The sequence below is a fragment of the Buteo buteo genome, chromosome 1 (assembly GCF_964188355.1).
Source record: "Buteo buteo chromosome 1, bButBut1.hap1.1, whole genome shotgun sequence".
NCBI lineage: Eukaryota > Metazoa > Chordata > Aves > Accipitriformes > Accipitridae > Buteo > Buteo buteo.
Window position 1 is genome coordinate 69,483,538 of NC_134171.1, and position 22,917 is coordinate 69,506,454.

Here is a 22,917-nt window from a genome sequence, read left to right on the forward strand (position 1 = left end):
GTGATGTCTTACAATTTTAATTTTTTTTTTAAAATCTTTTATGGCTGGAGCTGTGTTCTGCAGCCATCACTTTTTCCAGTAACTACATTGCTGGAGAACTCACCCCAGAGGTAGGAGGCTTGTTTCTTCCCTTTACTTGGGGAGTTTCATGTTCAAGATCATTCTGCAGCAGTCCTATAGAAGTTGTGCCTATTTGCAGAAAAGACATGTGTGATTCTGTAATGGTCTAGACCATGCTGTAGATGCTTAGTGATTAGAGCAAGACAAGCTCTGCCATTTTCTTTGATAGGAAATTTTGAGAAAATTGGAGTCTGATTTAACAGAACAGGCAGTAGGGACAGAAATTATGTGAGAATCAGGTTGGTCCTTTATGCAACTTTGTTCTGTTCTTTGATTAAAAAGCCAGGTGTATTCATCATGAAGTTTACTTCTAGGAAAAAGTCAGTAGCTATTTCTTTGCTGTGTAGACTGGTAACAGAAATAGTTATAGGAATGCATGGTGTAAAGTGTTAACTCTGAGATAGGTGTCCATTGGATTAAAATATATTTGTCTTTAATAAGTGAGTGATTTAAAATTTTAATTTTAAATTAGGAGCCAATTTACAGGTGAAGTAGACTTTTTTATAAACTATTCATGAAATATAGTGAGTCATCATGGAAACACTGGAGAAATAAGGCTAAAACTGTTAGGAAAATGCAGGTGACAACTGGAAGTAAAGAAACAATGCCTCTTAGACAGTGCTTAGACAGTGCCATCCTCACCTCATTTCTCTATTAAGAAACAATGTCCATTCCAAGTCACAGTCTTGGTTCTTCACATTAATTACTTTGATTGGTTTTATTCTCATTGCCTATAACGAGTCGTTTTAAATAATTATTATTTCAGTTGATTGAATTTTCTACTGTGTATTTTTTCTTACATATCATCTACTTGTCTTTTCTGTGTTATTGCTACCTTAATATCATTGATAATAACAGCCAGGATGCGATAAGTATTAACTATTTTTAGTAATGTAAATTCTTTATGATGGATGACCGTGTTTGTAGTTGCATCGGTCCAATACAGGGTATTGCAGAACCTATGTAAACGGTAATTGGTTTGCGAGTTGTTTCATTTGTTTTTTTCCCCTTGTCTGTAGTTGTCTTTAAGTTAGATTGTGTTACCAGTCAGAACTCAGAACTTTATACCTTGACTATAAGGCAGGTGACATTTTAAATTGTATATGATTCTAGGGGCTTTTCCCCAGTTGTTTTTTATTAAAATACCTTTGAGAAAATAATGAGAAGGCATCAGGCTTTCTTTTGTTCCAGTTTGAGATTATTTTTAACTGCAGTATAGATTAAATTGCAGCAAGCTGATAGTGATGCCTAGGAATTTGCTTGTTGTAGTTGACTGTTTCAGTTTGGGGGTTAGGACTCCCCCCTCCCGCCCCTTATCTGGTGTGTTCTCTATGTGCTACCAATGTGCAGAAAGCTCATTTTTGCAGTCTTAAAGTACAACGGTCAGCCAGGGGGGTTTGTGTTGTCTACTGAATACTTCCTATTTAATTACCCAAAGATACTATTTTTCAATTTTTCTATTACATCATATAAGCCTATTATATCTTGAAATATTTTTTACATCAGTTTAAAGTACACAATAATTACCTTATCGTCATTATCCTAATGACATATTGTATCTTCCTAAATTGTGACTAATTTCATGTGAAAATTTTGATATTGGTTAAATTTTGGTATTGATTATAACTGAATTTTTATGGCAATATCCACCAGGTGCACATTTTGTATGGTCAGCGGCAACTCATATGGATTGTGTTATGTGCAGCTTGAAAGCATAAGCCTCTGTGGGTGCAGCTCAGTAGTAGTAAATTCTGGAAAAATTTAAATGCCGTATTTGTGCCGGAAGTTTTCACTATTACACTGTTTTAAATACAGACATGCCAAAATACCTCTACATTGCTTAGCTATTTTGTTTTCATTTAAATGAACTTCATGAAGTGTCTTTGGTATTCTCAGAGCAATAAGGAGCATGACGCTTATATTAGCTAACATTATGAAAAGAATTTACTCTCAACCCTGTAATGAAAGACAACAGTGTAATACAGACAGAGAAAGAGGAAAGTAATAGATTTATGTGGAACACTAATGTTGAATTTCTTTTATCTTTGAGTGATTAACTAGACAATCTTTATGCTCTTTTAAAGAAGAATAAAAATAAATTCACATTATTTTTATAAAGATAATATCCTCTACAGTCGGGATATCAGAATCTATTTAAATACACTTTATGGTCAGTAAGTGCATATTATCCTTTAAAATTCAAGGCATCTCTTGTGTATCAGAGTGGAGATGCAGATAGGTGATGGCTCAAGGGAAAGGTGAAATGATGTACAGTTCAAATTTTAAAATTAGATCCATGCATCCTGAAATTTGCTGTTTATTTTAATGCCCTTTGGATTACCCCCTTAGTGGACCACCTTTTGCAATATGCTGCTCAAACTCTGGGAAGCTGAGAGCAATATTAAAAGTCTGCATTGCACCAAGGAAAACATTTTGAGTTGGGCTTGGGATTTTTTTGTTGATTTTCTTTTTTTTAGTTTTGAAAAAAGTTAAATACAAAATAGATTGGACCACTCTGGTCCACATTGATAATGCAAAAATGTAAGGGTTCTAGTTTAGAAAACAGTTTAAATATGGATAGCTTAATTATAATTGATTTAGCTAATACACAATTTCTTCCAGTTTAGACAGAAATACCAGATAACCAGGCCTTGAAAGCTAATACCAACTCTGTTTTCTTTCAGAAATAAAGTTTTGAAATAGCTACAGACCAAAAAAATTAAAAAGATATTTGTATGTGTTTATAGAATGTCTGATACATTACTTTGTCAATATTTCAGTATTTAGCTCCACTTGGCAATGCTAATATATTATACATGCTGCAGAAGTCTATGTTAGCACCTCACAGTGTTTCTTTTAATTTTTTTCATTTAAATTTAGGATTCATTTGATCAAAGACAAAGATGGCATAGATGATTATTTGGCGAAGAATATCAAAGGGTTGTCAAAACAAGAAGCTGCTGCGTAAGTTGGCTTTTTTGAGGCATTTTAACATCCATAAGTTTATTGTTTCCTTTGTTTCTAGTCATCATAATCATTTAAATTTAAAGTTCCCTGGGCCCTACCCTTTCTAGTGGAACTTGGCATTTAAAAATTGAAGTTAATATTAAATAATGATGGTTCATTTCTCCTGATATTAAATATATCAAAGCATTTAACTCCTTGGTTTACTAATTTGTGTATTTACCAAAGTATTATATCACATTTGTAACATTATTGTTAAGATTGTGTCAGTAATTATATTTGAAATTGTGCTGCCTTTTTTTTTTTTCTCTTTTTTCTTTTTTTTTTTTTTTTTATGAGCCTCTGTGAAATATCTCCTCAGGGGTGGAAGCTTAGTATACCGACATACATGTTCTTGTAATTTTGAATTATTATTTAGCCAAGCCCAAGTGCTGACTTCTGCAGTAAGGCATTTAATACACCATTAGTTATTTAGAAACCCAATGAATGAAAGAAATCTAGATAACTTTTGATTTCTTACAGCTGAGGTATTTACATTTAGAAGTTACAAGAGACTATGACTAACTTATTTTTCTGGAGTCTTTTAACAGATCTGGGGTTCAGCACCATCAAAATTAATGAAAGAATTCTAACAAATCTGAATTGCTGGTTGCTTAAGTGAGATTATTTATTTATTTCAATATTTAAATAATAAAAAGATGCATATACAAGGGCTCTAGGCACCTTAACAATTAATATTGCAAGATCACCCTTGCAGCATAAAAACATTCTATCAGACAGAAATTCGACCAGCTAGCTTCTTGCAAAACATGCTTCTTTTCTCCTTCCTAGCCTAAGAATGTACCTCCCTAAAAACTTTCAAATTAAAATCTAGAAAATTACCAAATTTGAGTTCAGGGGTAATAACTCTAGCAGTGTCCTAAAACCATACCATATAATACTTAGACAGAAGACATGTTTTCCTTTCCTGTGATACATGTCAGATTCACCTTTATTTTTACAATGGTAATATAATAAGGCTAGTAAGCGTTCTGACTGTCAGTACAAAAATTGTAATGTATCTGGTCTGATGATCTAGGAGAGGAATCTGCTTAAAGCAAACTCACACACCACTCCTTTTATTTGAATTAAGACTAGTTTCAAAGATGATAGGCTAAAGATTAGTTCAGTGATGGGATTGAGCAGGACCTTCTCCATATGTCATCCCAGGGTTTGCAAAGTTCAGTTTTTCCCTTTGTTTCTGTAGGAGAGACTGTTGTCATGGTCACAGTCTGTGGGAGGGAGCAGCCTGACAGTGACAGGAAAGTGAGTTGGGTGAGGCAGTGGGAAGTGCCATGTTTCTGGTCTGTGAGTATACATGGTTGGTGTGGGACAGTTACCTTTGATCATGCTGTCGTACTAATCGTGCTAGGTATCTTAGCTGGTTTAGATATTCCCTGCTTAAAAAGAAGGAAACTAAGATTGGTCTGCGACTTGGTCACATTCTGCATGAGCTGGACCAACATAAGGAACAGATCCTTCCTGAGCAGTTGCTGTGTTGACAGACATGCTCTCCCCTGAATTAAGGGTAGCATAGTTGCTCTGTGAGGGGGGAAGAAGTATCAGACATCAGGGAGCGGGTCTTATTTCTGCTCCCTGAAATAAGTGCATTCACTTATTGGCACCCTAGTTCCATACCAGCTATGCAGTGCTGCTGTAGTCATTACGCTACAACAGTTGTTGCAGACTGACTTGCCTTCCCAGTGAGCCGTTTCAGTCTTGAGCCCCAGTGGATTTCCACAGTACACACACCATGCAAGGGACAGAAGTGTTCTCTCTGTGATTACACAGGAAGTCACTGCTATTTTAGGAAGGCCTTGGGGCTTCAAAGTGCCTTTTACAGCTCTGATTTGGTCAGGTCAGCCTTTTACTGCTATTAAAAAAAACAAAAACCACAAACAAAAGCACAAACAAAAACCCACCACAAACAAACAAACAAAACCAACCAAAAAATCCCCCCTATACAATTTTTCTTTTTATATCCAAACCCTGAGTCTGGAGGATGTGGAAAAGGAAACCAGCAAGGAAATCCACAATGAAGTGAGAATTTTATCATCTGTTCTGCAATACCTACACAAAGTGGGGTGTTTCCTTACTGGTTTGTAATAAGCTGTTTTTTCAAAGTTATCAAAGCCTCTCACAAGATTAAAATGAAATATCATATGTATTCTGGTTTATTTCTGTGGAGATTTTTAAAGTACATCTTTTTAAAGATTATGTTCGTGTTCTGTGTATTAAATTATTCTCTGAATTTTAGCTTTTGATAATAGCTCATCAGTTACAAAATTTCTATAGTATGTAATTACTAATTCTGTTCCACAAACCTGATACAATCATTTGAGAGCAAACAAATGGTAACAAACTAGCAGCTACACAGTTATATTAGTACTAGGCTAATCTAGTTATAAAAAACTAAATGCATCAACAGTAATTTTAAACCAATTTATAAAGTAAGGCAATGCCATACCTGTAAATGTCTTACTGAAATCGATGTTATGCTTTGTATGTCTCAGCAGACAACAGGTGTTTTTATTAAAAGAAGTGTGAGAAATGGCTTATAATATGCTGCGTAGGTTTTTAAATATTGTTTCCATCCTGGAAGTAGATATTGCACTTCTTTATGAAAGGACAGGATATCTTTCTTTTGCCACCTAAATATCTGTACTTTTGTTTAATATGGAGGTTAACTTAATAAGTCAGTCATTATTTTGTCAAGACAAATTCTTGTAGCCACACTCCTACTTAATATTAAACACCCTTTAATTTTTTTTGGTGCATGTTAGGCAGATAACAAATTTATTATCTCCTAAATAAAGGAATGAATGGGTAGAATCACATTTATGGAAACAAGCAACATTGTTTAAAGCTGTTCCCTAAAACTATATGCTTCACAATTCTTTAAAATTAAGAAAGCTAGTTTTTTCATAGTTGAAGGAAAAAAGCTGCAGTTATCCTTCTATTATACATTATTGTACTCTGTTCCAAACTTCAGCAAATGAGAAGAATTCCGTTAAGTGTGCTTATGTTATAATCTCATTTTTCTGGGGAAAAATGTGGAGAGGTTTTTCTTTTTTATTCTTTGTAATAATTTTTTGTCCCAGGGTGATATGATAGAAGAGGAAGAAAAAACAGTGCTTAAGAAAGATAGTGCTTTAATTATATTAAAACAGGATATTGCTTTGTTTTTTTCATTGATTTTGTTTTGTTTCCTTCTCTAAGACTTTAACTTGAAATAAGAAGTGAATGTGGTGTAAGAAGCTGGAAATGGAAAAAAAGGAAAGCTTTCCATTAATGCAGAATGTGACTGCTTTCCTGCCACAGAATTAGGCTTTTGTAAGCTTATGAAGGGGTTGGCTGACTCCACTGGCCTTCAGTGTGCTTTCCCTGATACTTTCTGTTCTTGGTCTTGACTAACCAAATCATTAATGGCTCAAAATCGAGTTGCAGTAAAAATTAGGAATTGTCCTTATGACTGACCTAAGAGTCAAAAAGTTCATCATGAACTGTGAAGTAAGGCATTTTCCATCATGAGACTGATTCCAGGGTTGAATCTTCAAATGAGTTTGGAGCCTAGAATGGACCAGAATTTGATGTTGTCATTCCTGTTTCCTGATCTTTTTGTCGGGGCCAGAAAGATCAAGTAACAGTTCTCTCCTCTTCATACAAATGAAAATTGTCCAAAGACGACCATATCATCAAAAAAGAGTTAGACTAGAAAGAGATACTTTGAAATCTTTTCGATGAGAGGAACAGCTTTGTTTAGTAGTGACAAAAAAATATTACATTAGCAATTTTATTAGATGTGTTTCTGTGAATCGGATGATGGAGATCTAGTGTCTTCACTCAAGACTCATTGGTAGTCAGATGGCATCTAAATTATTATACAGAGATGGTACAAGCTGACCTAGATATGCAGAAAATTTGTATTTGTGTTTTCTATCTTGTGAGTGGTGGATCAGTGTGTTATGGAAAGCTTGCCTTGATAAATTTGTGTCCATAAAGACATGCTCTGATATAACTTTTTCAGGCAGGAGACAAGATTATCTTATACATATTCAATCAGATATTTTTGAGCTATAGTGGGTTGTTCTGTTTAGAATTCACCAGAAGGCTGGTCCACTTCAAGCTTATCTGGAACACAAAAAGGCAAAGGCCTTCACTCTCAGTTGGGCTGTGACCCCCCCAAAGCAATTGCCAGCCATCTCAGCTAATACTGGGAAGATCAGTCGTTAAACTACTTTGCAGATTGTATACTGAAAACTGGAATATAATATTTTTGCTCTAAGAATGATGACTGGTGAATATAGTAGCAGTCCTTTGCTTCCATAAACCTTTGTCCTTCTCTGCAAAAAGAGCAAAGGGGTTTTCACCTAAGTTTAACTGATCCAGAGGACACTCATATAATCAATGGATATAATTAGGAATAAGTAATTCGATTAGTTGAGCCCCATCTTTTAGGATTCAGACAACTGCTTTAGAATAAGGTGAATTATACTTTTGAAGCACCTGTTTCTCTTCATTGCTTATATAGAGAGCTTAGGGTGACCAGCTCAGATGTAGACATGTACATTTACCACTGATTCCCACACTGGAGAACTACTGAATTTTGAAAGCTGTGAAAAGGATCAGGTAGAAGTCTTAGAGATTTGCATTCACTAATGCCTGAGACAGTGTTTCTACAAGAAGCTGGCAAGTCCAGAACAAAAATGATCTGGCATCCATTTTAAACCTTGTTAGTATGATCTGATAGATTATTTTTCCATTCTTCAGTGAGAGAATTAAAAGGGACAAATTATTTACTACCCTCCCTGCCAAGTTTCTGCTGTATTCATGTCAGCATCAGCTAGGTAGAGTTAAGGAAAAAAGATGTTGGAAAATTAATGAGGGATTAAGTGTTAGTGTTCAAGATAAGTTTGTGGAAAGAGAAGATATCTTTCCTACACCCTTACTTCTTCTACCAGTTGGTCTCTGAATATTTAACTGCATCTGTCCTCCAAGACTAAAGAGGAAGAAACTTCCTCACCTGATTAGAAGCCAGGATGATCTGGAGAGTCCACTGAGGGAGAGGAATAGGGTTTGTGAGCTTATGGAGAGGAGGCAGCCTAGCTTCAAAGTGTTTTATTCTTTATTTTCACCATAGCCATGACAGACTAGTAAGCCTTACTATTAGACTGGGCTTCTTCTGATCTTGTCCTCTGTTTATAAGTTATTTAAATCATGAGAGTTTTGGTATTCAGTTTTAGATTTATTTGCTTTTCTATTTGTCCTTATTCTAGTCTTTTGCACTGATGGACCAGTTCTTTAAGGAAGCTGAACACAAATAGCTGATTGGGGTTTTGATTAATCCAGACTTTTTAGTAGCTGTCACCTCTACCAAATAAATTAGTAAGGTGACTGCTGCTTCCATTTCTTCTGTGTACAACACTATGAAGACAGAGGGAGAGAGGAGAGCTCAAGGCAGCTAAAGAAGGACATAGCAGCAAAAGGAGAAAGAAGTAAACTGTCCTTTCCCTTTCATGTTCAGGTCCTAGCAAGATTTTGCTGTTCTTGCTGATGTCAATCTTTGGATATGGCCTGTGAGCACCTTATGACCCTCATTGTTCACATTACTGTGGTTGAGAACTGGTGGAATGTTGTGTCAACTCATTTACATTTTATGAGGATATTTCTTCACTTTTAAATACTAAAAAACTATGGAAAAGGCTAAATCAGAACCAAAGAAATGTATCCTTTCATAGTAAAAGAAATTTTAAATTAAGGCACTCTATCCCAAACTCCCTGCTGATTGTGGAAAGGGAGATGGCACAAGTCACTTGCTGAGCTAGATGATAAATTTTAAATTTCTTTCACAATATTATTTAAATATGTATTTTTTTTTCTGTCTGAATAATTCCTAACAATCTTGCTTGCCATGACCAGGATACAATGTTTATTAAACAACTTTCAATAAGAGATTTTAGTTCTTAGAGGCACACATTCTTTTTGGTCAAATAAATGATCTCTGCAAATTTCAGGCCTGACAAACATATTATTTAGTGTAATTAGGCAGTGATCTAAAGAACAGAACTGTGCAGGAAGTGAATGGTTTGCCTTTCCTAAAGAAACTTCTCTGTGCGTTTGTGTAATGTGAAAGGCTTTTCTTGAAAAGGTTAAAAAAAGTTCTAATCAACTTCTGTACATTATGTAGAACTTCATTTTCTAAACTCTGCAAAAGAAAGTTTCATATTTAATGGGAAATCATGAATTATTCCATTTATTATCTACTTCCTCCTTTCAAAGACATGATCTGGATAAAAGGCGGGGTGAATAATTTCAAAAAAATACAATACATTTTTAATGGGAAGGTGCAAACTACAGATTCTCATGACTATTAGCAAGTATAGAGGAAACAGAATTTTACTTGCAAAAACTCATCAAACTCTTGCAAAGATAAAATACATGACATACTTTAATAAAGAAGAACACAGTGAGCTGAAGTTTTTCTTTTTTTATGTAACTTGTTGTTTTTACTAAGTTTGGTCTTACGGTTTTCTAGTGTTTTCATTTCTCAATAGTTCAACAATATTTAGTACTGAAGAAAATGTACAAGCAATACACAACTGACTTCTATTTTTAAAACACTCCATAAAGGTGAAGCATCGCTAACATGCAAAAAGAGTTTGAAATAAAGAAAGACAGTCTAATTTGCCTTCATACAATCATCACTTCCTAATAATTCTCGCAGTGAATCCTTCTGAATTGTGCAAAAGCCTCTCTTTTCTTTTCTTCTTTATCTCTGTGTGGTCTGTTTGTCCTTAGACTACTAAGTAAGTTCTGTCGGGGACTGGCATGAGATATCATAAACAAAGCAAATACACTATGGGAATTGATCATAGCAATAGTATAATAAATGCATAGCCTTATATCGGGTTTTATGATAATTCATAGCATCAGCTTGAAAAGATACAGAAAGTAAATAATTATGAATATCTTTTTCTAAAGATAATTTTGCACACTATGAAAGAAACTTGCAGCAAAATATAATGACTTCTTTGATACCATGCAAGTGAAATGGAAAGGGTTCCAATCTCAGATGTTTCTAGCTCTCAGACCATTAGGTCAGCTCTGAAATAAAAGAGGAAAGTTGAGAAATACTTCATTTTGATAAATAATAGTCCATAAAATATGGTTGGAATTACATTTTGTTAATGAACATAATTAATTTAGAAAAAAAAGCAGTAAGATTAATGAAGATAATGTTTTTTTTTCTGATTGTGCTTGAAATTATCACAGGTGTGTATGCTCCTGTATGACGAAGATTTTTGTAAGGGTAGCACTTTTATCTTTATTTCTAGTGCTTTCTTTGCATTTAAGTTTAGGGACAGAATGTTCCAAAAGTTCATTGCTAAATTTATATTTCCATTTTCTGGGTTAATGAGGATTCTTAATTATTACAGTACTTACATTCATTTTAAAATACTTTTTCTGTGTCATCCTTTGATGTTTATAATTGATTAATTTTTCATTTTATGTAGTATTAAAGTGGCAGTGCAGCTTTGAACAAAAGGAAGCAAGTTCAATGTATGTGTTCTTTGCGGGATCCTACTGACAGGTTATGCATCCACTTTGATTGCATGATTTAGGTTAAAGTGTGGTTTGACAACAGTCGGAGACTGTGAGGCAGTGGATGAAAAATACTGCATTACTTATGCTGAAAAGTTATTGTACCTATTATATGGTATAAAGTACCTATATAGTTATTTTCTGATATACTTTATTTTCATCTTTCTATTAATAGTTCTGAATACATAGGTCCATAAACCTTTTCTTATTTATAAAATCTGAATTGTTACAAAAGTCAGTTTCAAGTAGACATTCTTCCCTCTTGTGAAATGTACCAATTGTCATACAATATTTTTTACTTACTATTTAGAGTAGGGATTTCTTTTTATAACATTTGGTGGATTTTATGCTTTTTGTATTAGGCCATTAGCTATTTCAGCTTTATAATTTGGCATCAAAAAACATGCACCCCACTCCAATATAATTTGATTCTCAGCCTTAGTAATCAAAAATTCTGATGTGTAAGCTAACCATCTATTACTACTTAATGGCACTTACTGCACTTTCATATCTTTCTTTAATGAGATTACTATAGTCTACAATTTAACATATTACCATCCAGTAAATATTTCATTAAAAGTATTTAAACAGACAGTCTTTAAACTAGGATTAAAGAAGGCTGTGCCCTGATTTAGTTAAATAGCTTTGTATCAGTAGCAGTATGTGGTGAAAATGTGCTGAGTACCTTGACCAACTGAGGGCTTGACTCACCAAAGTACTTATATATATATAAATTTTCACACTGAACTCATATACTCAGATGACTCAGATATATTTTCAAGTTAGCTATGTACCTAACTTTGGCGGATTGCAGCCCAGACACATGACAATGTAGATTTCAACAGTGTGAGTACATGATTTTATACCACTGCAACCTAGATCGTAGCATGGCTGAATGCGATAGTCAAATCTTCAGCTTCCATATTTACTATGTATTTGCGTTAGTGCTTTTTGTCTTCAACAGTGCCCTGCAGGAGATTTAACTGTATTTTAGATGTGGGTCACTAACGGTGTTTCAAAACTGTTACGTTTTTTTGGTTGTCCAGCTATAACTAAATAATAATTCCTCTTTTGATTCTTAGGCAGAGCAGCCTGAAGTTATAAACTCTTACAGCATGCTTGGCTTTTTAGTGTTTTATATAGTATGTTTGGCTTTACTTCATGCATATATTTTTCAAATTTTAGTGAGGAAATTCTGGTGTCTCCTTGTTTATGCTGTGTTGTTTGTGTATAGGTTACACACAAAGTAGCTAAGTATTCACATACTTGATGTAATTTTAATTTTCTTGTAGATTTATAGACAGGAAATGGGGGGGGAAGTAAAATGTATTTGTTTAAATAAACTTAAGCAAAAATATCTTGATTATTTTTTCATAATTTTGTGATCCTTATCTAAGGCATTGATATCAGTCATTGTCTTGCCAACTGCAGAAGGAAATCCCAAGTGGGTGAAACCTATTTGAATACAGTTTTTAAACATTATAATAATTGGTAGAGTAATTATTTTACACTGGAAGTACACTTTAATATTTTATATACTATCGTTGTTTAATCCATGCCATTTTGAGCTTTACAAAATTGGATTGCTACGGTACACTTGTATTGTAACCAGCAGCTGGCGTTAACCTATAGTACTAATTAAATCCTACAAAATCTAAAGATATGAACCCTGATATTAAAAAAAAAAAAAATAAAAAAATCTGTCATCTGAAAATAGTAGACTTTTGCACTTATTTTGCATGTCTGTAATTGACCATACCAGACAGGAGGCATGGAGAATTAAGCTCGTGACAAATAATTGTTATGCTATACTGACTATTTTGATGATTTCTAACACCAGTACCTGCCTCTTGGCCTCTTAATTTCTTTTTTTTTATTTTCTCTCTTTCAGTGTAAAGGGTAGAATGCAAATAGCCTTGCTGTGCAGGATTCTAAGTTAAAGGGAATGTAGTACGGTGCTGTCTTTATCTCCCAGCATTGCTTAAGAGTCTTGTAAAAGTACAATACCTTAACGTAGGAAGGTCCTTGAGATTGCAACAACAGTGTAATTTCATTAGCCTCACTGAGGGTTACTGTTTATGGGTTTTGCACTTGTACAGGCAGATTAGAATCAGGTTTCTGCGATTCCTCAGCATGACTCTAGATCGTTTTAGAATAGTAATGATAATAATAAAAGAAATCCATATAAGAAAATTATATAAGCACCGGTATAGTTTAAGAAAAGTAAAATGCCTGTAGCAATATCCAGGTACACTTAAAGCGCCGTGTTAACAACAGCAGTGCCTTTTCAAGCTCACAGATCCACATTCAATAAATAGCTGCTTCCACCCATGTGATATTATACTGCATGAAACCATCATCTGTAACATGGTACCACTAAAATGGCAACTTTAACTTTTTGGTGGTTATTTATTTGGTGCTAAAAATTCTTCTGACACCCACCCCCCCCCATGACACACACACAGAAGCGCACAGACTTTTTCAGCACCTCATGCATGAAATACGGCGTGGGAGTAACTGCTGATGTCGGACAAGTGCACGAGACCCAGCCGAATCCACTGAGTGGACCTCATTTCACTGGTTTACCCAACCTGGGTAAATAGACACGTAGCAACGCCAACAGGGTTTCAGTAATGAGAGAGATGAGCGTACAGTCAGAGGAAGAGTGGGTATGGTTTTCATCTGTTGAATTTCATGGATTTAAGAAAACAAACCAAATCTGCTTGAAATTAAAAACAGACTAATTGGTATCTTTGTTTTAACCACAAACAGATAGATATGCTCCAGATTTCATTAAAAAAAAAAAAAAGTTTTTAAAAAATCAGTCTGAAATCCTTTCCTCCTAGCATGCACATACGCGCCTTCAAAGGGGAAAGAGGACTTCAGCTTTATCTCGGTCTCAGGGTTCAATTTTCGAGTTAAACACAGCGAAGGTGACAGAGCCGCCCGCTCCTTCCAAGGCGTCTCGGCCGGCGGCAGCGGCGCTGGCCGCCACGGCGCTTGGGGAGCGTGGGAAGCGCAGCCCCGCCGTTCTCCTGCCCTCTTCCTCCTCCTCCTCCTCCTCCTCCTCCTCCTCCTCCTCCTCCTCCTCCTCCTCCTCCTCCTCCTCCTCCTCCTGCCTTTGTTCTGCAGCCGTGCCCTGCTGCGCTGACGGCCGCCTGCGCCGTTTCCCCTGCCCCGGCTGCAGTTTTCCTCATTTCCAGTAGATGCCCCCAGAGACCATTAAAACCTCTTGAACGCCTCCGAGCAAGCGAAAGGCCGGCCTGTCTGCATTGGGCGGCTTGAAGTTTAACATAATCGTTCAAAGGAAAACCTCAAACCGGCGCGGACGCGATGCAGAAAAACATAACCCACTTCTTTAATAGCACATCGTAATTTGTTAGGTAGTAAAGGTTCAAAAGCTTTGGTGCGAACTAGTTTATTAATGTAGTGGAAACATGCTGCTAACAGTTGGGTTCGATAAACCAAATCATGTATGTTTAATTAGGTATCCAGGTTTGATACTGATATTAGAAATAAAGTAATCTTCGGGTATGTAAAACAGGAGATGTTCTGATTACCTGCTCATTTTACATGCTGCGTGATGTCATAAAAAGCAGTATGAAAAGCATTTGGGGGACTGAGTTTATCTCAAGATATCATGAAAAGTTTACTTTTGTCGCCTACACTACTCCTCCGTTCGACAGCACTGTTTGTTGGAAGAAAAGGACACTGGCATTTTCATCGGGAACCACTTCGATAACTGAAACGATTACAGAATTCATTGCAGCGTCAAGCTCTCTCAGGCGTCAGCAATACCATTCATCCCCATAATATCATTCATTTCTAACCCTACTGTATTGTTTGTGGGTGATCAGTCACTTGTGGCTTATATATAGCAGAAGCTTAAGGAAGCAATAGTATTATTATTTTGTGCTTTGTGTATTTCCTGGTTTTAAGTATAACTGAGAGAGGACTTTTATCATTATCCCTCTAAAATTTGAATGTTTATACAGTAGATAGCTGCATTGCTTGTGAGTTAAAATCAGTTACCTTTGCCTAAGAAAAAAATGTGCTCTGTACCGTATGATTACTTCCGCATTCCTTCCATTTCTTTACTAACTGAGATGGGATTTATTAAAAGAATATTGGCACTGATTTTTAAAACTGACCTCTTTTACTGTATGTTTTGTTTTCCTGTATTGGTACGCTAATAATGCTGTCTTGTGGGGAAAATGTGCTTTGCCTTCAAGTAAAATGCATCAGTCTACAGGAAATAACAAGTTACACGGACACAGTTCTTCTGTTTAGACGAATATTGGTACTGTGCTCAGTGAGTATGCAGTGAACGTTAAAAATTAACTGAATGACGTTTTGTTTAGTCACTGTTAAGATCTTTTACCAGTACTTTCTTGTTTACTTCCAGTACATCTAATGATCTATCTAATGCATGCTCACATATACACATCTATAAATCATATTATATAAATAAATACGCGTGTATGTGTGTCTGCTATACAGATAGTTATTCCACTGCTCTGAGTTATATTACTGCAACATTCAGTCCTAGGCCTTTGGAAGTTGGTAGGAATTTTTTACCTGTATTCTTCAATTATTTTTTTTACTTAGGTAGAATTATAAAACAGAAAAAAGAAAGCATTCTATATACAGAGTAGAGAATACATTGTACTGTATTAACATAATACCTTTACAGTATTTTTAAGCTATATACTGTGCATCTGACATACGGCAAATGTAGCATATTCTGGCAAATTAAAATTCAAATGTTTAAAGATATTTCTCATTTACTTTTCTAAGATAAATGTTGCAAATGTTTTCTGGTACAGAATAGGTGTATATTTTCCCTTGTCTGTGTGAACAATGTGTGCTTTTCAATCTCAGAAAAACACCTATTTATATATTAAACATAAATTCAGTACTGTCTAGTCTAAATTGTACCAGGATTTTGTGATATTTTTCTGTTCAGTTCTGCAACTGAAATGTAAAAAAACAGATATGAAGGATTAATGTGCATCTATGTAGTAATTAATAGATTTTATTTTAATCATATTAAGTATGAAATAATGCAGAATATTTACTTCTTACATCTCACATTACTGTTTATTTCCCTGACATCTAGCTAAGAAGTTTTTTACATCATTTCCATCTTATTAGCATTGTTAAAGAACTGCAGTAGCTCTTTTTAGGCTAGAAGTATTAGTATCATTAGGCTATTGTTTAGCATGAGGTCATCTGAATTTATTACATACACTATAAATCTCAGTTTTCAGAATTCCATATTTATTTTAAAGCTGCTGAGAATTTGAAGTTAAATGGATTTTAATCTAAAAAGATAGTCTTGAACACAGTTTGGAAACTTAACGGAATATACAAAATAAAATTAACACATCTGGGCCCTTGCCATTTTCCTGGGACAAAGGTTTGTTTTCTCACACTAGATACGTATGCCTGCAAACCTTTACATCTGTGCTTTAGTGTTGCAGGCAATCCCATTGGACTCATAGTTTTCTCCAGGATAGGACACAATGATTGTTTCATGCCACATAAAAGAAATATTTTCATTATTTCCATAAATAATACCTCAAAAGATACATTACCTCTTGAGAATATCTGATTACACAACTTTTTGATATGTATATCTTATCAGAGTTTATGAATGAGATAACTTTGATATAAATTCATCATTGCGTCATTTGATTTTAAAATTAGGGAGAAATTATCAAACTTTTGCATCAGTAAACCAGTCCCAGCTGAAGTTATATGCTAAACAGAAGCAAAATAATATCTAATGATTATGTTTCTGGCGTAGCATTTGTTTGACGTTTTTAACCAAGCCATCATATCCTACAGCAAAACTATTTAACATATACATTGTTTTGACATGTGGAATGTGCCTCATTTTTCCCTGTGCACTGTTTTAAAGCAAACTAAGAGTTCATTGTGTTTTCATGAACTAATGTAAACGTGGGGGGGGGTTCCCATCAGTCAGCCTTTTTTACCGATACCAGCTAAAGAATACCAGTATATTTTTAGCATGTTTTCAATATAGAGATTGGTATTTATTCGTTATTGCCCTCTTTACTTCCCTAGGGCATGGCATTCGTAATCGTATTTTAGGAGAACGCTTTCTGAGCAGGGGAAAAAAATGCCCCTTCCCCGCTGCTGAACTGCAGAGGTCTCTTCTCGAAAGCCGTTTTAGTTATCTGTACGTATTTGGTAAAGGTGGAGAAGAGAACACAGGCTTAAAGGCTTAAAATCTATCTTTCTTATTCCCAGTAACAGGAATTCATACAAGAAGAACATCTGCATAGACATGCTGCGACAGGGTTATCACGAGTCCTTCTCCGAGCTCTTCACTCTGATACAGAAGTGGAATGCCTTGAGGGAGGCTGCAGGGCCTGGGTCAGCCATATGGCAGCAGAAGTCCCTGGAGGAGCAGCCTGATAAGCTGGATCAGCTTTACCTCTTCCTGACCAGGGCTGAGGCAGCCCAGCGAGCAGGTAAATGGGGGGATTGTGGGTAGCAGAGCAGCGGGAGCCCCAGCCGCAAATGCCTGGGGGAAGCTTCCAAATTGTTTCATGTATGAATTTGAAACGTTACTGCATCTTAGCACATTTCAGCCTTAGTCAACTAAGCTGTATTTATAGAATAAATGATTAGGAGCCGCAGATATCGGGAGAGGTTTTGTGAAGGAAAAAAAAAAAAGAGGGAGGGGGACACCATGTAGAGTGTGTTATGATATCATCAGAAATGTTTGATGTATTTATAGCTTTGATAAGTTCTCAATTATTTTCTCATAGTTTCATTATTTATTGTTTTTCTTTCTCTATTGATTTGAGTAGCTGGGTTTGTATTAGAAAAATTTAATAGGTGAAATGCTGTTTCACACAGTAATAGTTTTATAAATCTGATTTTATTAAATACCCTGCCTGCTAACTGTGTTTGGATTTGTGACTGACTTAAAAAGGATTGTGAACATGTCAAATAAAATACAGCACACAGATGTAACATGCCACCTGTGAATTACTAGATATTAGTGAAGACATAACTCCAAATTACTGTATTTTCTCCATTGCCTACTATTTACTAAGCGCTCGTATTTTTCATTTCCTTTTACTATAAATAGTAACATAACTTACTCTGTCTTTCTCCTTTGGAATAATTGTAGGGATGGAGGCAGATAAAAGCTCTAACTGCAATCCTGTTTCATGGCCGAGCTGATTTCACTATAGTTGGCTTGTTTCAAGTTGCATTTTGATCTACAATAAAGCTTGTGAGTTTGAAACCTAAGCTATTTGACCGAAATTTAGGAACAGACAACTTCATTTAAAAAAGGAACAGCAAAAACCCCTTTCAGCGCTTAAAAAAATGTTCATTTAAAATGCTCATTTTATGTTTACTATGAAAGCCAGAAGTTGTGTTTCTTTATTTAATTCACTGTAATTCTAGGCAGGAAATCTAGCCAGCCCGAGGTTGAATGGTATCTTCAGATTTGTCTGAAGTATGACTAAAACCTGAACAGGGACCCCCACATCTTGCAGAAGTACAAGAGAGAAGTTTTGCACTCAGACTGCCCTCACGGAAGCGTACTGCCAACACTGTGATGTTCAAAAAGTAGTAGATATGGCTTATCCTGGTGGGCCTGCTTCCTGCAGCTGCTCAAGGAGAGCATTTTGCCTTCCTTTGGTGCATGATATTTTTCAGTGTTGCAAACTGATATGTGACAACAGAATTGGCAAACATGCTCCCAGACAGTCAAGGAGCTGCTGACTGTGCAGTTTCTGCCCCTATGAAAGGCAGGGGCCCTTTCTCTCACTGAACTCGGCATTTGTTGTGTGCTGGGCTCTGTAAGTCTTTCACCTCTCAGAGACAAGATACCACCCGTTGTCTTACTGATTGTATCTTGCCTCTAGGAGAGACCATCTCCCAAACTTGCCTGTTACAGTTAGTTAAAATGAAAGAAAAGAAAATAACGAGAACATGCCGATAGAGTTGGCAAACATCTTTACTGAATTGCTAGTCAAGGTATAGTTAGTTTTGATTTTTTCACCAGTTTCAATGCAAACCTTTGCACAAATCTCTTGTTTGTATTAAGTGAGGCTTGAGTCACCTGGCACATGAAGAGGTGGATGCTAATTCATGTTGCAGGTGTTAGAGCTAGTAGAGCTGTGAAGATAATACGAATTATACAGCTCATCAAATACTAATTCAGTAGTTCCGCTAATCCAGTTACTCTCTGATTCTAATCAAATTGCTTGGGGCTCTGGCTTATGATCTCCTGACAACTCTAGTTGACACCATTTAAGAAGTGTTCAGCAGTTCACCTCAGGTGGAACTTACCATGGTGTATCAGCCATAACAGCAGCTGACCTGCATTTGCTCTTCAGCTGCCACAGTTCAAGCTTAAAAGGCTGAAAGTAATATTTGGGGCTGCAAACTATGAGAGTTTCACAGTGTGGCTGATGTCACTAATGTTAGACTAGCTGAAAGTTTACTTGTTTCAGGTATGCTGTCCTGAGTGAACAGGTGTGTTGAAGAACAGATAGCAGGTATAAACTATGAAAAAAAAAAAATAAAGAAAACTTCATGACTTGTAAGGTTTTTGACAAATTTAAGCTTCATGAAGGGATTGTTTTTGAACCTGAAGTGGTAAGTGGAAAACAAAACTTCACTTACTATGTCAGTAAATAGTTTTCTTATTTGTTATTTAGTTTTTCTCACCTGATGATTTTCTATCATAGAGTGTTGCTGTCTTAATTGTGAATATAAATTAAAACTGCTCCTCCCAGGTTTAGAGGTTTATGGCTGTTACCACAGTGCATGGAGGAAGCTAGGTATTTATTCACTTTCCATATTTATTGGTGGAATATGTTAATTATTTTTTTTTTATAGTTTGTAGTTATAGGACGCTATAATGCTGGACATAAATTGTTTGCTTGAACAGAATCGGTGCCATGCATAATGATGTGGAGGCTGATATCAAAGAGCAATTATTTTCTTTATTGCTGGGTTTGAAAATGGTGATATTTTGTTTACCAGCATTACATTGTACAGACTGCTTACCTTTACATACACCAGTGAATGTGCTCTCTGTTTTCATTTTTAGTAGAACATTTTGATTTAATTTCAAATGATACAGGAGTCATCTGGTTTCTTGGGTGTTTTTTAATTGGCTATTACCAATATTACAGTGTGTGCAAAGAAAATACCTCTTTTTTTCTGTCCAACTTAATCTCATTGTCATTGTATTTGAATACCTCATAAGTATTTAAAAATAGAAAGCTAGCATTAATCCTTGCAGCTTAGCAGAAAAGTAGCTGAACAGTTATTTTGGCCTAGGTACAGCATTATCCCCAAAATACTGGCAGAAACATTGGCAGTACTTGACTGCGTTCCTATCTGGTCTTTTTTGATGCAAACAATGTAAATGTTTCTGACTTCAAAATTGAGCTGTTTCTAATTATTCCTTGATCTTTCTATGTTATCATGGACTAACCTCTCTTTTTACTGGTTCTGGTGTCAGTAGCTTAAAAAAAAAAGGAGATAGTTTAGCTCTTTCCATATGTATAGTTGTAGGGGTTTTTTTACAGAATAATGCAGGATAAATGCCAAAGCAATGTATCTGCATAGTTCAGCATGTGATGTATACAGTTATTTCTCGCCATGTGTATGAAAACATTGGGTTTTTTCTCAAAAAGAAAGTTATACTTTGAGGCTGTGGAATGCCCTGCCCAATTGCCTGCTTGCCTGCCTGATTGTACTGCTCAGAGTAATTTCACTTAAAGGTATAATTGTCTTTGAAGGGTATAATACAGTGCTGGCAGGTTGTTGTTGCTATCCCTTTGAAGAGCCATAGCTCTGTAGCCCCTACTTAGTACTGTTCTGTGAGTTAGCAGGAGGGAGAGTTTGAAGCCGCAGTCCGTGCTTGTCTGACATTGAGGGTTGCTAACTAAATATCCTTTAGCTGCTGAAACCCTGTGAACAAATGATGACCATACCCTACAGAGGTGCGCCAACTAAATAGAATTCTTTTTGTCTGTCTAAGACCCAGACAAGACTTGACTCGATATCTCTCTGTGTTTGAGTGGGCCATGGAGAAGAAGTAGGAACAAAGGAAATCCAACTAAGAAGTCTTTTACTTGTATTTTGGAATTTTTGTAGCGGCACCCAGTGTAACGTGTGCCTGGGAGAACAGTTCATTGTAATGATAATGTTGCTGTTTCTCAGGTAGAAGTATTTAAAAGTGAAATTAAAACCTTTAAGCTGGTATTTGCACAGATTTTACCATATGGACATAACTGATTCTTTAAATCACTACTTGGCTGCTATGGTCTGTCTTACTCTTTTAAAATGCATTGCTAATTTACTTATTGGGTCTATATGCACACTAGGCTAAGCCACTTCCGTGAACTGTCTCCTTAAAATATTGTGTAGCTACTTTTATTTAGTTAGCACTGAGCCTACCAAAAGAATGATTGATAGTATGCATTGTGTGTTTTAGACTGCGGCCAGCCTCTCAATGATAGTGTGCCTAATTTGTTTTTTTGTCAGATTAGAGGTCACCTGTCCCAGTATTATTTCAGAAGGGCTTGCAAAGTGTTGCTTTTCAGACCATATCTGAACTACATATTAAATGTAGACTTGAACCCTACCTGAATCCTTACCTAGGACTAGCAGAGGCCTTGAAGAGCTGGTATGAACAGTGCTTGCTAGCGTGAGCTGGTTTACGTGTATTGTACAAGTTGAAGAGAATGCAAGGCAAGTTACAGCTCAAGAACAATTAAAGGAAGAGATGTCTCAGCCATTGGCTCTACCATGCCAGAGCAGGAGAGCAAAACTGGGAAAAATGCCACAGTTCGGTGGCTGCAACTTGTATTGAGCAGTCAGCACTATAGTGGCAGATCACTGTGTTCACTGTGCCAAAGCCAATGCGTGGAACCTACTCTCAGGTACGAACATGCCTTTAAAGGGGCAAGACACTGCTTATTAGTTGATCATTGGGGCAGCTGGTAGAGAGTAGGAGTTACGACCTGGAAGCTGTTGCCTTTTTCAGATTCCATCTGCCCCTGGTTCCTGACCCCATGCAACCTTTGTGGTATGCTAAATGCTGAATCTGTCCATGTACTAGAGGCTGATGACCCTTGTTCTAGAGAATCAGGAACACAGAAGGAAGTGCTAATTTGGCTTTTTTTTTTTTTACTCACTTCAGTGTAGAGAAAATTTTGACAGTATGAGTTGTTGTTGTAAAAGATGGCTTTTCATAAAGCATATGAAGAAAGCATGAGTATTTGATGTGTTTGCACTGGAATATCTTTCTTTGTCTGAGGTACTTAAGGTTGAAAACAGAGTTTAGCATTTTACAGTGGTAAGCTTTTCTGTAAGCTTATACCTTAGGCTGGGCTAGAAACATTGCAATAACCATATTGCCCATGCTATTTTGGGAAAAAAAAATACAAAGAGGTTATGCATTAAAAAAGAAAAAGGATAAACATACCAAAACCTCTTTTAATATTTGCTTGGAGGAGGCATGGTTTGGGGGGGATAGGGAAAGGAACACTGTTTGCTTTTCTAAGCAGGTTTGTTGTTTTCTATTTAATACTTTATCACAGAAAATAATGCAGAGTTGTTAGAGACCAATGGAGGATTTTATTATTTTTATAATTATCTTTAAAAAGCAAAGTGATTCGTTCAGGAAAGAAGCCAAGCCTTCTCAAAATATAGCCAATTGTAGAACTACCATTGACTTCGACAGAAGCAGCATTTCTTAGAAAATTTCAGTATTACTTTTTCATTGCAATGGCTTGGAGTCCCCCTTTAGTGTCCCAAATTACCAGTTAATTGCTTTATATCATTATCATTAGATAGCTTTATCCTTACTTAGCAAAATTATATCCTGACCATTTCCTTAGCATCTTTGTACTGTCATTGAATATATTCCCCCTGCCTACCTAGCAGTATTGGGAGGGGTGTGCTCTGTGTACACTCTGCCTCACGATAACCAGGAAACAGAGGCTCTACCTGAAATTTGATGGTGTCAGCATGCTAACCCACAGCAACATTTCTTCATTTGTGTGTGTTTAGCTTATGGATAAACTTTCTGGAAAAAGGAATGACTGTGTGGTCCTCTACCTGTAGGTGTAGAGGCATGATTGTCCTGAACAAGAAAATGGGACTGATTCTTTCCCATGTATG

General features: G+C 36.1%; 1 protein-coding gene across 7 annotated transcripts in view; it reads left to right on the plus strand.

Annotated features, from left to right (window-relative positions):
* The window catches only part of TTC29 (tetratricopeptide repeat domain 29), a 374,033-nt gene that overhangs the window by 238,824 nt on the left and 112,292 nt on the right, over positions 1-22,917 (plus strand). For all 7 annotated transcript variants that reach the window (XM_075035175.1, XM_075035158.1, XM_075035166.1 and 4 more), the window contains 2 exons: positions 3,001-3,084; positions 17,002-17,225. In XM_075035175.1, coding sequence (XP_074891276.1) covers positions 3,001-3,084; positions 17,002-17,225 — 308 coding nt within the window. The remainder of the gene's footprint in view (positions 1-3,000; positions 3,085-17,001; positions 17,226-22,917) is intronic.